A 14,028-nucleotide genomic window follows, 5' to 3' on the forward strand; every position below is an offset into this window, starting at 1 on the left:
AACATTATTGAGTTTAAATCTGTTAGAGAGCGTCAGCGTTCTGGTATGGACGTATTAAACTGTAAACTAAGTACTTTGATATATTACTTCGGAGTTTCCTATTCTAACGGAAAGTTGTTACATTGTAGCAGGAATACTTTGTTATAGTTTATAAATAAATAAATAGGATATTGGATGCTTTGTAGTTCTTGATTAACAGTACCGAGTTTGAATCTGTTACAGAGCGTCAGCGTATAAGCGCTGTCGGTCTGATATGGATGGAGTAAATTTTAAACTAAATACCTCGATATACCACTCAAGAGTTTCCTATTGTAATGGAAAGTTGATACATTGTAGCAGGAATATTTTGCTATATTCTATAAAAGACAAATTTCAAGTAAAATACAAAATCTTTTCCCTTTTTATTAGAATGAGGCAATGTGCTCGTATTTAAATGTATAAATAAAATGATTAATTAAATTTTAGAAATAATAGAGGAAGTTGAAAGTTAAATATGGAGTTTATTCGGTATTGTTGCAGAGTGCTCCAAAAAAGGAAACTAGGTCACTTATGATTCTGAGCCATGACAAGTGGACATTTACTTGACTAGATTTTTTATTCAACACTGTGAAAATCATGTAAGTGATGATTATAGATAATTTAATATATAAGTTATTAGTCACTAGATGACAAAAAAGACTAATTAAATAATTTGGGTTTAAAAAAAAGATTAAAATTGCATATTAGTTGAAAGTAGAATGAGATATAATTTTATTACATTATTAGATTTTTAGAAACATTTCATTGCCTTGAAGAAATCATTGGAATTAAAGAAAAAAACCTTATAAATATAGGTGAGTGATGCCTTTTGACTCGCAAGTAAAAAGTAAAAAGAACAGATTATACCAAAGGAGAAAATATTGAAAACAATTCTATCTTTGTTTCTACCTAGGTGCTACCGCCAAAAAAACCTTTAGTCCTGAAGATGACCCTCTAATTAATTCTTGATAGGGTTGAAACGTTGACTATTAAATGTGGTTTAGCATACAACGTGACTTCAAGACACCTGGAATGAAGGGGTCCTTTTGAAGCTCACTGTTTTGTTTTGGTTTTTAACCACATTATTGTAAATATTGTATTAAACACTTTTTCACTTAAATTATCACTACTATCACTGCACTGCGTCGTTACGATTTGTGAGCACCTTAGGTTTATGATCTAGAAATTAAATATTTTCTTACAATTGAAAAAAAAAAATTGTCAAGGATAATAAAAATAAAAGGTAATGTATGTTGATTTAACAATGGTAAGTTTGGTTACAAATAATTTCCTAACCGAAAGTTAAAAGGTGCTGTGGAAGTGTAGGCTTATACTTCTCCCTGAGGACCAAAGAATTTTGAAATTTGTAGCAGTAATGTCAGCAGTGGCGGAAGTCCTGAGGCGGTGTCACCACCCAATTCATATTCAGGCTGTCGGACTGCAGAGGATGTGGCAGTTGGGTCACTGAAAACGCAGTGGCAGAACAGTGCCCGCCATAGTTGTAACCGGGCCCTTAGTCTCTGAAATGGAAGTCGAAAATCTCTAGCAGGATGAAGGCTGTAGACAAAGACAGTTCCACAAGGTGAAAGACTGCTGAAAAGGATTTGTTGCTGTAGAGAAGAACATAGTGTGAGAAGCAGCAAAGTCAGTCCAACCAGCGATGCACCTTGGGCGGGTAGATGAGCAGGTTAGTCCCGATCTACTCCTGGTTTTTGAAAAAACAAAATCCAAGTCGTCAGTTTGGGGATTTGGCTATCTGAGCACCTTTAGCACCACACCCAAGGGTCCAAGACTGGTGGGAAACCTCTTGGGGGTTCAGAACTCCTTTAGGCTAGGACCACATGTGGGTTCAAGCTGGGAGCCTTTTCTGTCCCTGTGGCTCTGAAGGGGAGGCCAGCCAACTAGCCAGTTTTCAGGAGAAGATGCAGGTCGTAACAGCAGGTTTGGCCTCTGATGGTTTAAGGGAGGCTCCAGACAGAAAAGCAGTCGTTCCTGGTGAAACAGCCTTCCAGAGTGCACGGCAGGTCACAGCACCAGCTAACCCTCTGAAGGTTCTTCTGCAGGTCTAGGAGGGAACTGAAGAGTGGGTCTGGAGGTCCAGTCTTATACGCTGGTGCCCTTTTTTCTGGAGGGTAGGAGAAGCTTATAGGAATGTTCTTTGAAGCGCATGTAATTTCCTGACTCCCCTGCCCTTTCTCAAATCACTGCAGTGCAATGGCAATGTGAGTTTGTTAGGCCCTTTAGGTGAAGGCAGAGCACACCCTATTCAGATGCACTTAGGGCTGTGCTCAGTTCCACCCCCCAATCCTGCCAGCAGATGGCCTATTAAGACACATCTAATCCCTCTATTGTGTGGCTGTCAGGGAGAAATTCACAAAGTCCAACTGTCAGCTACACCCAGTCATGTGACCAAGACTGGCTGCAGGCACAAAGGGCTAAAGGCAGGAAAATGCCAACTTTCAAAAAGTGGCATTTTCAACATTGTAATGAAAAATCTGTCTTTACCATTAAAGAGGGTTTAGCATTACAATTTCATAGATACCAAACATGCATTGCGACCTGCTCCCATTTGGGAATTACAGCATATTAAATGCAATAAGGAATCTCCAATGTTATTCTATGGGAGAGGTAGGGCTCACAGTAGTGAAAAATTAATTTAGGCGTTTTTCACTACCAGGGCATGTAAAACTTTATAGTACACGTCCAACCTTTTTTTTACACAGCACCCTCCCTATGAGCTACTTAAGGCCTATCTTCAGGGTGCCTTATATGTAATATAAGGGGAGTTTAAGTCTTGGCAAGGGTGCTTTAATGCCAAGTAGACATGGCAGCTTAAAACTGCATTTAGGCTTCAGTGGCAGGCCTGGGGTAGGTTTTATAGTGGTACTTGAGTGGGTGGTACAATAAGTGCTGCAGGCCTACTAGTAGCATTTAATTTACAGGCCATGGTTATATGGTATACCACTCTACAAGGGATGTATAAGTAATAGTAATGAAATATGCCAATCAGGTGTAAACCAATCAAACCATGTTTAGGGGAGTGAGCACAAGCATTTTAGTACTTGTTAGTAGTGGTAAAGTGCACAGAGTCCTAAAGCCAACAGAAAAGAATTTGAACACCAACAATGAAGGTAAGCATGCAAAAGGTTTGAGGGAAGACCACCCTATGGCTGATACGTGTAACAGGTGTGATCATGCCAAAAAAGGCATTTCCTTACCATTAGCCTTTATATGCAAAATATTTTTTGAAATTTGGATAGCTAAGTATTTCTGTACTTTGAGTCTTATTGATTGTCGTGGTTATTTGCAACTTTCCCTGCCTGTCTAAAACTGGTACCCATCTTTAGTTCAACCACTGATAAGCCAAACGATAGTTCAAATACTGATGAGGCAAAGGATACTAAGTCAAAGATACTCTGTTCATTCTTCCAAAGGTTTGGAGCCTGGGGCTGTCTATCCCTATTCCCAGGGAATTAAGTCAATGTTTCTTCTTTTCCAAGCTAAGGACTGCATGCCTATGTCCCATCTGGTTCAGAACCCAGAGCTGTTGTTTCTTCAGGGCTCATATCAGAAATTCATGTCCACATCTTGATCAGGTGCTCTTTTGTTACTCTAGGCCTATAAAGTCTGTTTCATGTGCTTTCTTTTTCTAGGCCGTCCATTTAATCCACATCTCATGATAAACAATGCTGTGAGCAATGTAATCTGCTCCATCGTATTTGGGGATCGCTTCGAGTATGATGACAAAAATTTCCTAAAAGTGCTGACACTATTTGAGGAGATATTAAAGGCAAGCACTGGAATACTTACACAGGTGAGTGGATAATACTGTTAGAGCACTGATTTGCGCAGCCATTACTAAATGTTTTGCAGTCATCCTGTAAGTTTGTAATTGCCATTATTTTATTAATTCAGTGATAACATGTTTGGCAAACACAGTGAGTATAAATGTGCAATATTGGTAACTGTAGACAAACAATATGGCAATAGAAGTTACAGAAACAAATAATTTTCATTAAACTGCTGTTCTAATATTCTACTAACACATTGAGCAGTAGTCAAGAATCCCCAATGCTCATGATGTTTTCCTGGATCTCCATTTTTGCATGTTATATATATGATTCGGTCACATAGTGTGTTGTAACAAACTCCATGGACTGATTATTATCCCAGGAAATCAACCTATTGTGAAAAATTATAGACAATATAAACAAGAATGTCTGGCCAGGTGAAATTGGCGAGAGGTAAGGGGGTCACTTCTAAAACTTGAGCATGCTAATGACTTGAATTATGACTATCTTCTCTGCGGTATTGTGTAAGTGAAATGAAATATAACATACCTTTTACATTATAGCTGAATGAAACATTTTTGCATCTAGGACTGGGTCCAGATAATCTGCCTATTTCTCTAGACAACATTTTCTCCAATGTCTGTGACCCTAGAGTAAATTTGAAAAAACAAAATAAAAATAAAATGTACAATTTTCTGTGTAATAAATATAAACTAAAATTAAAGGACTATTTCCCAAGATTTTGTGGATCAAGGATGCCTGTGAAAGACTTCGCTCAGATTCAGAAAATTGAGAACATTTAGTGGGGGTGGAGATCTAAGGTATCAAAATTAAGGAAACATAAGCTGTTCCTCAGCTCTAAGATACCTTCTTCTACTTGGACCACAGATGTCAATTGACCAGTTTAATTTCAATCTTGTATTTAATTTTGAAATCTGGTGATATTAGTTCCAAAATAAGTGTTCCTGGGGGGACGTGGCTTGAGGCCGATGGAATAGCACGCTTAGAGCGGAGCTCCCGGCGGCCTCCGGACATCTACGATTATCCTGTACCCCCAGCCGCTGAAACCCGGACCAGGGCAACGGATTGCAAGGCGCATCCAGTGGGCACCACAAAGTAGTAGTTTGAGGGCTGGTGGGGCCCTGGCGAACCTGAATGGACAATGCGCGGCGGATGTCCACAGCACAAAATGGTGCCTAAGACAGGGAGAAGTGCAGAAGTCCTGTGACGGAGCCCGGGCCTGGGTGCGGAGTCACCCAGTGCGCCGCGGGGGTCTGAGTGCGAAGCCCCCCCGAGCCTTGACAAAGCGGCTGTGGCAGCAGCGTTGGGATCTTCCTCCCATCGTCAGTACCAGGGACGACCGGCAACCAGAGTGAGCAGCTGCCGGTTAAAAGTGTGGAGGATGTGGGAGGCCGAAAAGCAAAGGAACAACTGGAGAACAACTCAATGGCTGCTGCGATGAAGGCCTACAATTGACACTAACACAGAAGGGGCTCCAATCCAGAGGGGAGAACACAGAGGCTGGGCCCCCCCACGAAACAGGTGACATTGGTGAGAGGTAAGGGGAAAGGGAGCCCACATTAAGCAAAAAAGAACTCTGAACGCTGCAGGCAGATAGAACTGAGGGGCCCACCCTGATCACCCCTGGGGACCCACGTGGACCATGGGGCCAAAAAAAAAAGTTGGGGGCCGAACGGTGGACTTGAGCGCTGAGGCCCGGTGCTGCGGTGGTCCGGGGCGAACAACGCACAAACATACAATCAGAATGCGTTGCCTACACCCGGGGGACCCTCCACCGCCCTCCCCTTGTAAGCACATGTACGACCGCTAGAAAACACGAAGGTACACTTGCTATCTGCGAAGGTGTGGTGATCAACATAATGGGCAAGTTAAAAAAACGGGATGGCGCAGATAGGGGAGCCTCATTGGGCACCCCCCCATAGGAGAGTGAGATTGGCCAAGCGACTTTGAATCGGGACCTGACCCAGGAGACCACTCTCGACACTATACTTCAGGCTATAACGGTGCCCCGAGAAGTCCTGGAGTTGAAGATAGATACGTTTGCCGTGGACCTCACCCTTCTCAGAGATGACCATCACCGTCTAGTGGACAGAGGCGCCAGGAACGAAAGGTCTCTGGAACAGCTCGCTCTGGATTGTCAACAGCTAACAAAGAATATGTCCGAAATAATGTCTCGTATTAAAACCCTAGAGACGCAAGCGGAAGACGCAGAAAACAGGGCACGAAGAAGTAATCTGAGACAAGTGGGTCTTCCAGAAAAAGTGGAACAGGGTGCGACAAATATGACAACATTTTTAGAACACTGGATACTGAAGGATTGTCTCCATATTTTGCGATTGAGCGTGCCCACAGAGTACCGGCTAGGCCCCCGGCTGCTAGGGGCAAGACCACAACCAGTGGTCGCCAAACTGCTCCACTCTCAGGACAGGGATAACATCCTTACCCAGGCAAGACTAAGGGGAGAGATTAAAATAGGGGACCACCACATAATGATCTTCCCGGACTTCACCAGAGACACTCAGATACAAAGGGCTTCCGTTGCTGATGCCGAAAAAGAGCTCCGGGAGCGAGGAATCCAATATCCTATGCTATTTCCAGCCAAACTAAGGGTGTCCACGAGCAATGAAGTTCATTTTTTCACCTCACCGCAGCAAGTGTGGGAACGGTTAGACTCAATGGACCCAGCCACGGCAAAGGCCACAAGAAATCCAAGTCGCCCACGCACCAGAAACACAACAGAGAACTAGGCGACCGACGACAAACGCGGGACTGCCGCATACGCAGCACTGCAGAAAATGCAGGAAACAGTGGACATCACAGCATCCCTGCATGGACAGGGCCCGGGATCATCACGCCCCTCAGAAGTCCTTTCGGACCTTGAATCTACATCTGGAAATGCATCTTTTTCGGCCTAGGACACCTCGGACATTCTACCAAAAGTAACTCCGGCGACCTCGGATGAAATAATGTAAAAGGTGCCAGACTACTATCATCCGGATAAGTCTTCCCACACCAGGAGAGTGGGTAAGCATAACCGATCACTAAGGATGGCACTGAAAGAGCTTTGACCTAACACTCCTGAACCGACCGAAATCATACAGACTTTTGCAGTGATTGGAAAGGGAGGCCCAATCACCAACACTACACGATATTACGTCTTGCTCTGGATCTGAAAAGGAACCTCCTGCAATACAGCTGGGAGACAGAGACTTAACCTGGATCAATAGATGGCAGAGGGCACGGTAGGAAGAGCCTGCTCTTGGTCTCTTGCACTTCACCCCCACTTGTAATGTTGACAAAGTTACTGAAAGTTTGGACGGGGATAGTTGCGATGCCAGTTCTGGGGAGAGGGAGTTGGGGTGTTGGGGAAATTGTTTTGTTCACTATTGTTTTGACCTCTAGGGAAGTATCTGCTCAACCACATCCACTGCTATACAAGGGCAGCTCCTTGCTGGTTCACAGAGGCGGGGCGCAGGGGAGGGAGGACAGGTATTCTTCGCTTAAGAACAATGTATGTAGAGGCCCCTAACCCATAAATTCCTAACCTGGGATGTCAGGGGATTGAATAGCATAAATAAGAGATATAAGGTCCACTCTCAACTTAAAAGACGGGGGGTACACATAGTTGTCATCCAGGAAACACATCTTACGGGCCCAGAGGTTAAGGCTAAAACCAAAGGATGGCGCGGACAGATATATGCCACAACCTATTCGGAGTATGCCAGAGGGGTCCTCGTGTGGATTTGACCGGGAGTCCCTTTCCAAAAACCAAATGAAATAATAGACAAAGAGGGCAGCTGTGTTCTGGTATATGGGAGATTAGAGGGCAGAGATATCACACTAGGGGGGATCTACGCACCTAATAAGGAGCAGGGCGCCTTCCTGACATTGCTATCACATACACTGGGGCCACATCTCACACAGGTAACCATCATCAGCAGCAATTTTATTGTGTTGCTGATACGGAGCTTGATAGATCACACCCCCGCTACAGCGTTCCCCCACACACTAGGTGGCTAAGGCATTCACAAACTGGCAACAGCACTGGGGTTTCACAGATTGTTGGAGACACCTCCACCCTGAAGAGCGGGACTACTCCTTTTACTCGCACTTGCACGACCTGCATGTCCGACTTGATGTCTTCTTGGCATCACCTGAAGTCAAAAGCACAGCATTGGCAGCAGAATACCTATGGCGCCCGGTCTCGGACCATAACCCTTTATTACTTATGCTAGCCTGGCATAGGAAATGCGCCTGAATACCGGACTGGTGACTCAGAGTGGAAACGCTTAAGGATGGGGCTATCTGGCAATCGATTGGCGACACAATCCAAACTTACTTTGAACACAATCGGGGAACTGCGTCATCCCAGGCGACAGAGTGGGAGGCCTTTAAGACGGTCATCAGAAGCCAGTGCATGGTAGGGGTGATGGGGGTCAAAAAGACACTGGAGAAGGAGGTCGGAAAGAATGAGGGAAAACTCAGAGAACTGGAATGGAGGAGACCTGGTGCTCCGGAACTGTCCCCACTGATTACTGAGGCTAAGGAAAAAGTTGCAGTAGCGGTAGAAAGATTACGGTGCTCCGATTATAAAAGCTATATGACCCGACAGCAGTCAGATGGGGACAAAGCTGGGGCTTTAGTAGCTTGGCTCTCGGCCTGCCCAGACAGCATTCTCTAGTGTTGGAAATTGAGGATGACAGAGGAGTCTGGCTGTTTAGGCAGGAGGAAATTAATGAAAGATTTACTAACTATTATTCCTTACTGTATGCTTCCCTGAGGGAGGCTATATCCGTGACACAGTTGCGGAGCCTGGAAGAACGTCAGCTCCCTCGACTAGGGGAGGTGGTTCAACAGGAACTGGAGGAAGCGATCTCCCCCATCGACATTGCCACAGCAGTGAAGGCAATGGCCAGGGGGAAAGTGGCGGGGGCAGACGGACTCCCCATGGAATTTTATAGTGCATATATCGACATACTAGCCCCTTAACTCAGCGCACTCTACTCGGAGGCGCTGAAGGCCAGAACACTGCCCCATCCACAAACAAAGCTATAGTCATACCACTCCTAAAACCAGGACGCCCGCAACAGATGAGTGCTCGTACCGCCCCTTGTCCATGTTAAACATGGACTATAAAATACTGAGTAGGACCCTGGCCACACGATTTCTGCCTCATATGCCCACACTGATTCACCAGGAGCAAACAGGGTTCATACCTCACTGTAGCACGGCTATTAACATCAGACAACTGGTCTCGATCTTACAATACAGGGCCCCGGATTTACAAAACGTGGCAATCATAGCGGTAGATATCGAGAAGGCCTTCAATAGTCTTCTATGGGATTTTCTGGGCCATGTGATGGGGCGGATGGGCTAGGGCCAAGGCTTTATTAAGTGGATAAAACTGTTATACACGAAACCAACAGCTCGTGTCCGCACAGGCCGTATGATCTCAGAGCCATATGTGGTTGGTAGGGGCACCAGACAAGGTTGTCCTCTCTCGCCGCTATTATTTGCCATAGAAATGGAACCAATGGCGCAGGCGGCAAGAACAGGCGCCTACTACCAGGGGTTATACATTAGGGGGCAAACTCACAGAATCGTGGTATACGCGGACGACGTGGTAATCTTCTTGAGCAATGCAAAAAAAGAACTGCTGGGCGCCATGGCTCTCCTGGAGAAGTTTGGGGACTTGTCAGGGCTACGGATTAACTGGCAGAAATCCCACATTTTCACCCTGCGGAGGGGGGCTCCACCGGTGGGAAATACACAGGGTCTTGGGTGGATAGCTTCTACCTTTCAATACCTGGGAGTCCTTATACACCAAGTACCTGAGGATCTACTTGAGGGTAACGTGGGCCAGGCGATCGGGAGGTTAAAAGCAGATGTCCTGTTTTGGAAAACACTTCCATTATCGGTGGCAGAGCGAATCGCACAAATGAAAATGGTGGTCCTACCTAGATTAATGTACTACTTCATGACCCTACCATTAATCATTCCTCGTTCCTTATTCCGGGAAATCAACGCCATCATGATCGGTTTCATCTGGGGGCGCGGGTAGACGCAGGATAGCACTGAATAAGCTCCAATGACTCACAAATGAAAGGGAGATGGCAGCACCAGATGTGGAACTCTATTATCTGGCATGCCAATTACAATGGCTTGCAAGGGAAATACACACAGCAACGTCAGGCCCGAACATGGAACATCAAACAGAGCACTCTGTCCTGATGAACCCCAGCGGACAACGCACATTGAACCAGCCAGGTTTACTCACACTGCGCAGCTGCTGGCTGCGCAGTTTACAATGCACAAGAACCGCCTCACCATATGCACCAGACATACCACTAAGGCTAACTGCGCTCCCGGGAGGCCAGGCCATAACGGGAATATCGAGACTAGCAGAGCACAACATTACCAAAATTGGGGATCTATTTAGCATCGGCGAATTACTGATCTTTGAAACTCTAATAGAAAAATTTGAGGTTTCCTTAGGGCTGTTTCTTATGCACAGATCAGTGGTAGCCCTTATACAACATCATTGTAAACAGGGGCTTCTTGAACCGCCCACACACAAAGGATGTCAGGCCATTTGCACGGTCGCCGGGGAGGGGAAAGCTTTATCTATTCTATATAAAGCATCAAGGAAGAACACGCTACTCCTGTTAGATAAGCTACGAATGGCATAGCAGTGGGACATAGAGGCACCCATAGATGAACAACAGTGGACCAAAATCACAGCACATATATACACGGTATCTAGAAATGCCCGCTTCAAACTGATTAATTTCTACATATTCCATAGGACATACTTCACCCCCCACAAGCTAACCAAGACATTTGAAAATATGGATAGTGGATGTCCCCGCTGCACTGAACAGGAAGCAGGCCTCACACATATACTATGGGGAGGCACTGTTGGGAGAGAGTGTTCCAGAGCATTATTGAAGTAACAGAACGAAGGCTTAATGCCTCCCCGGTGACTGCCCTACTAGGAGGGTTCCCCCACCCTAGCACCAAAAAAATTACAAATAAATATATTGACCTGGCACTGATATTGGCTAAAAGAGAAAGCACACTACACTGGAAAGACCCAGGGGGACCACAATTAAATAGATGGAGGGGCACATTAATAAAATGGGACGAAACAGAAGGACGGGCCCTAGATCAAGAGGTAGCAAGGGGCTGCGGCCCAATAGAGACGGCAAGAAAATGGGGCTATTTGCTAGATTTTTTCAAAGAACCAGACACCGAAACAGAGGACCTGCCCTTCCAGTGAGCCCGACAACGATGAAGAGCACGAGCACAATAGAAATGAAGAACCTTGCCTCTGAACTCGACCAGTCAATACAGGGTATCCCGAAAGAGCCAGCATGGAAAACACAGGACGGGGAGCAGATACATGGGGTATGGCGCGGGGGGGGGAATAGATCTAACAAGATGTTGCTTGTGTCTGTTCATGTTTCAAAACAATATATATATATATATATATGTTTCTGATTCAGAAGGAATGTTCTATGAGTGTGTCTTAGTCCTAGGATTTATTGAGTGATTCATAACTAAGCTACAAGTGAGATACTACTACTCTGAGAAATATTTTGCTGTTTGAACCAACTGTCATTAAATGAAAATTTGAAGAAAGGCCTACGTGAGAATTTAAAAATAAAATTATTTCATTAGTAGAGATCAGTCATAGCCTCATGTAATGAACAATGTATGAAAACTCCAGCAAGGGGATTAAAAATAAACTTGTTATATTTAAAGTGGCAGTCAAAATAAACCATATACCCTTCTCATCATCACATCTTTCTTCGAGTACTCAGTAATGTTTTGTTTCCCCAGACATGGGTACTTAAAGACAGTTGTAGTTAAAATATATTCAGGACTGGCACAATCAGTACCTGAAATACAATCAACTAAAAATGGTAGTCTCACAGTTTCATAAATGTTTCTCATAAAAGATGGAATAAATCCCATATTGAGATACCCCGATTTAGTCAACTACATCATTTTGCATATTCAACATAATTAAAGCTTGACGTCTAGCAATGTATTTAGTCAATAAGCATTTACAGTAATTCACAGTTTTTATAAAGTGAGTATCATTCCAAATGTGGCATAAATTATTTTGTGGTATAGAAGTTGCTGGTGGGTCAGGGACAGTGTAATTTCACAGGATATGTTGTCCTCATGAGAGATCACATTGTTCCTTTCCTGTAGATGCTGATTGTGAGTTTTCTATAAGCTATGGGCTTGGTTAGTAAGTTGAACCTCTGTCCCCTCGATGTTTCCTGTAGTTTGGAAGTCATTAATTTTGATTGGAATGTCGTGAGCCAACGCTCGCAGTAACGAGAACAGAAGAGGCGGTCAGTTTTGCTGATTCCAGGGCTTATGCTTCAAAAGAGATCTACAATTAGTGCAGTAGCGTAACCAAACTGGAGGGGGCCCCCCTGCAAAGAACATGGAGGGGCACCCCTCTGGGCTCACTCAGGCCAGGTGCTGTGCTGAGGGCCCCCCACCCCCCCGGAGCTCGGGGGGCCCCCTGCACCGCGGGGCTGTGGGGGCCTTTTTTAACACCACTGAATTAGTGCCTCTGTATTGTCTTTGGGGATGGTAACCTTAAGTCTTTTATTGCTTGTTTATATGTTGTGATGTGTGTTTGTGTGTGTGTGTGTGTGTGTGTGTGAGTGAATTAAAGAATAGGCAGAGGGAATTACCTAGGTTCTGTGTCAAGTGATTGAATTGTAACATGGTGATGATGAGTGATCAGATAGTCTGTACTAGAGATAGTTTCTGTTTCAGACTAGGATTTTACACCAAAGCAACACTTGCCTTTCAAGCAAGGTAGGCTTAGCATGATGTCCTCTCTTTTTTTAGCTTTTCAGTTGGTCCCCATTAAAGAGTGGGTGGCCTTTAAGTAGAAACTTACAGCATTTATGGGCATTTGCAGTGCTCCGCAGAAACTTCAGCTACATCCCCTAAATCATTGACTCTAAAAATCTTTCTCATACATCTCATGTTCATGGTTATCAATCTGTTCACTATCGCATACTCTTTTTTTTTTAATTTATAGACTCATTCAATCAATCAGTTTCAATTTCAACTTTATTTAGTCAAATTAACAAGACCATAAAAGTACAAACAACAAACATACTTCACAATAAAACATCATTATGTAGTAAAAAAAACTAAGATCATTTTCAAAACATTATCAAATTACAATTAAAAATATATACACTAAACATTTAAAAGGCATATCAAGCATATAAAAACTTTGAATCACATCACATGGTCCAATCAATTTCATAATCATTTAAAGTACATATTTTTTTCCTTATAGGTAGTGCCATTAATACATCATTTAACACCGCTGTATAGGTTTCCATGGGCAGCAAACGCTGCAGGTAAAACAGTCCTTCTTTATGCAAGAAAAACCCCTTATTCAAAAGGGCCAGACAGAAAAACCTCCATCTTATTGAACAATACAAAGAACAGAACAACATAAAATGTACGGTGGGTTGCTCCGATACTCCTTCACAGGGACACAGTGGTAAGGATTTGTGCCATGTTTTAGCCACAAGGGAGGTGAAAAGGTGATGGACAAGATTTAGCCTTAATCGGGTAAAATAAAACCTATGCTCATGCTTAGTCATCCATGTTAAGTATGGCTCTAGGGCACATGATGAGGTTATTTGCTCGTATCTTATTACAGAGGACAAATTTAAAACACTTGCTATCCTTAGTTCTTCACTATCAGACTGATATCACCTTCACTTTACAAGTTACAGTCATTCTTTCTGTGTTTTCAAACAAATGCCCGCACGCAGTATTATAAAGTGTCCATTTTATATAGGCTATCCATGGAAGTGACGCTCTATGATCTAATTTCAGGCAATCGGACAAGACTCGTCTGGAGAAAACAACCTGAGGACTGCTCCATATTTTTACCCATAAAAGTAAAGGTGCCATCTTAACACGATCCTCAACAGATCCTACCCCCAGTTCAGTGTGGGTAATGAAGCTGGCCATAGCTCTAGAAATGGCTAAAAGCCTACAAAAAACATTTTCCGTGGCCTGCAATTTCTTTGTCCCAGAATACCCCCACACTCCAGCTCCATAAGTCCCCACTGTTGGGCACTTGCTAGTATAAAACTGAACTAAGTCTCGAACCGACCTCTGCCCTAGTTTTTTCGAGAAT

The 14,028-nt window shown here is 44.0% G+C and overlaps 1 protein-coding gene across 2 annotated transcripts in view; it reads left to right on the top strand.

Moving 5' to 3' along the window:
* The window catches only part of LOC138292690 (cytochrome P450 2D15-like), a 389,602-nt gene that overhangs the window by 190,574 nt on the left and 185,000 nt on the right, over nt 1-14,028 (top strand). For both annotated transcript variants that reach the window (XM_069231411.1, XM_069231412.1), the window contains exon 4: nt 3,672-3,832. In XM_069231411.1, coding sequence (XP_069087512.1) covers nt 3,672-3,832 — 161 coding nt within the window. The remainder of the gene's footprint in view (nt 1-3,671; nt 3,833-14,028) is intronic.

Source organism: Pleurodeles waltl, chromosome 4_2, assembly GCF_031143425.1.
Source record: "Pleurodeles waltl isolate 20211129_DDA chromosome 4_2, aPleWal1.hap1.20221129, whole genome shotgun sequence".
NCBI lineage: Eukaryota > Metazoa > Chordata > Amphibia > Caudata > Salamandridae > Pleurodeles > Pleurodeles waltl.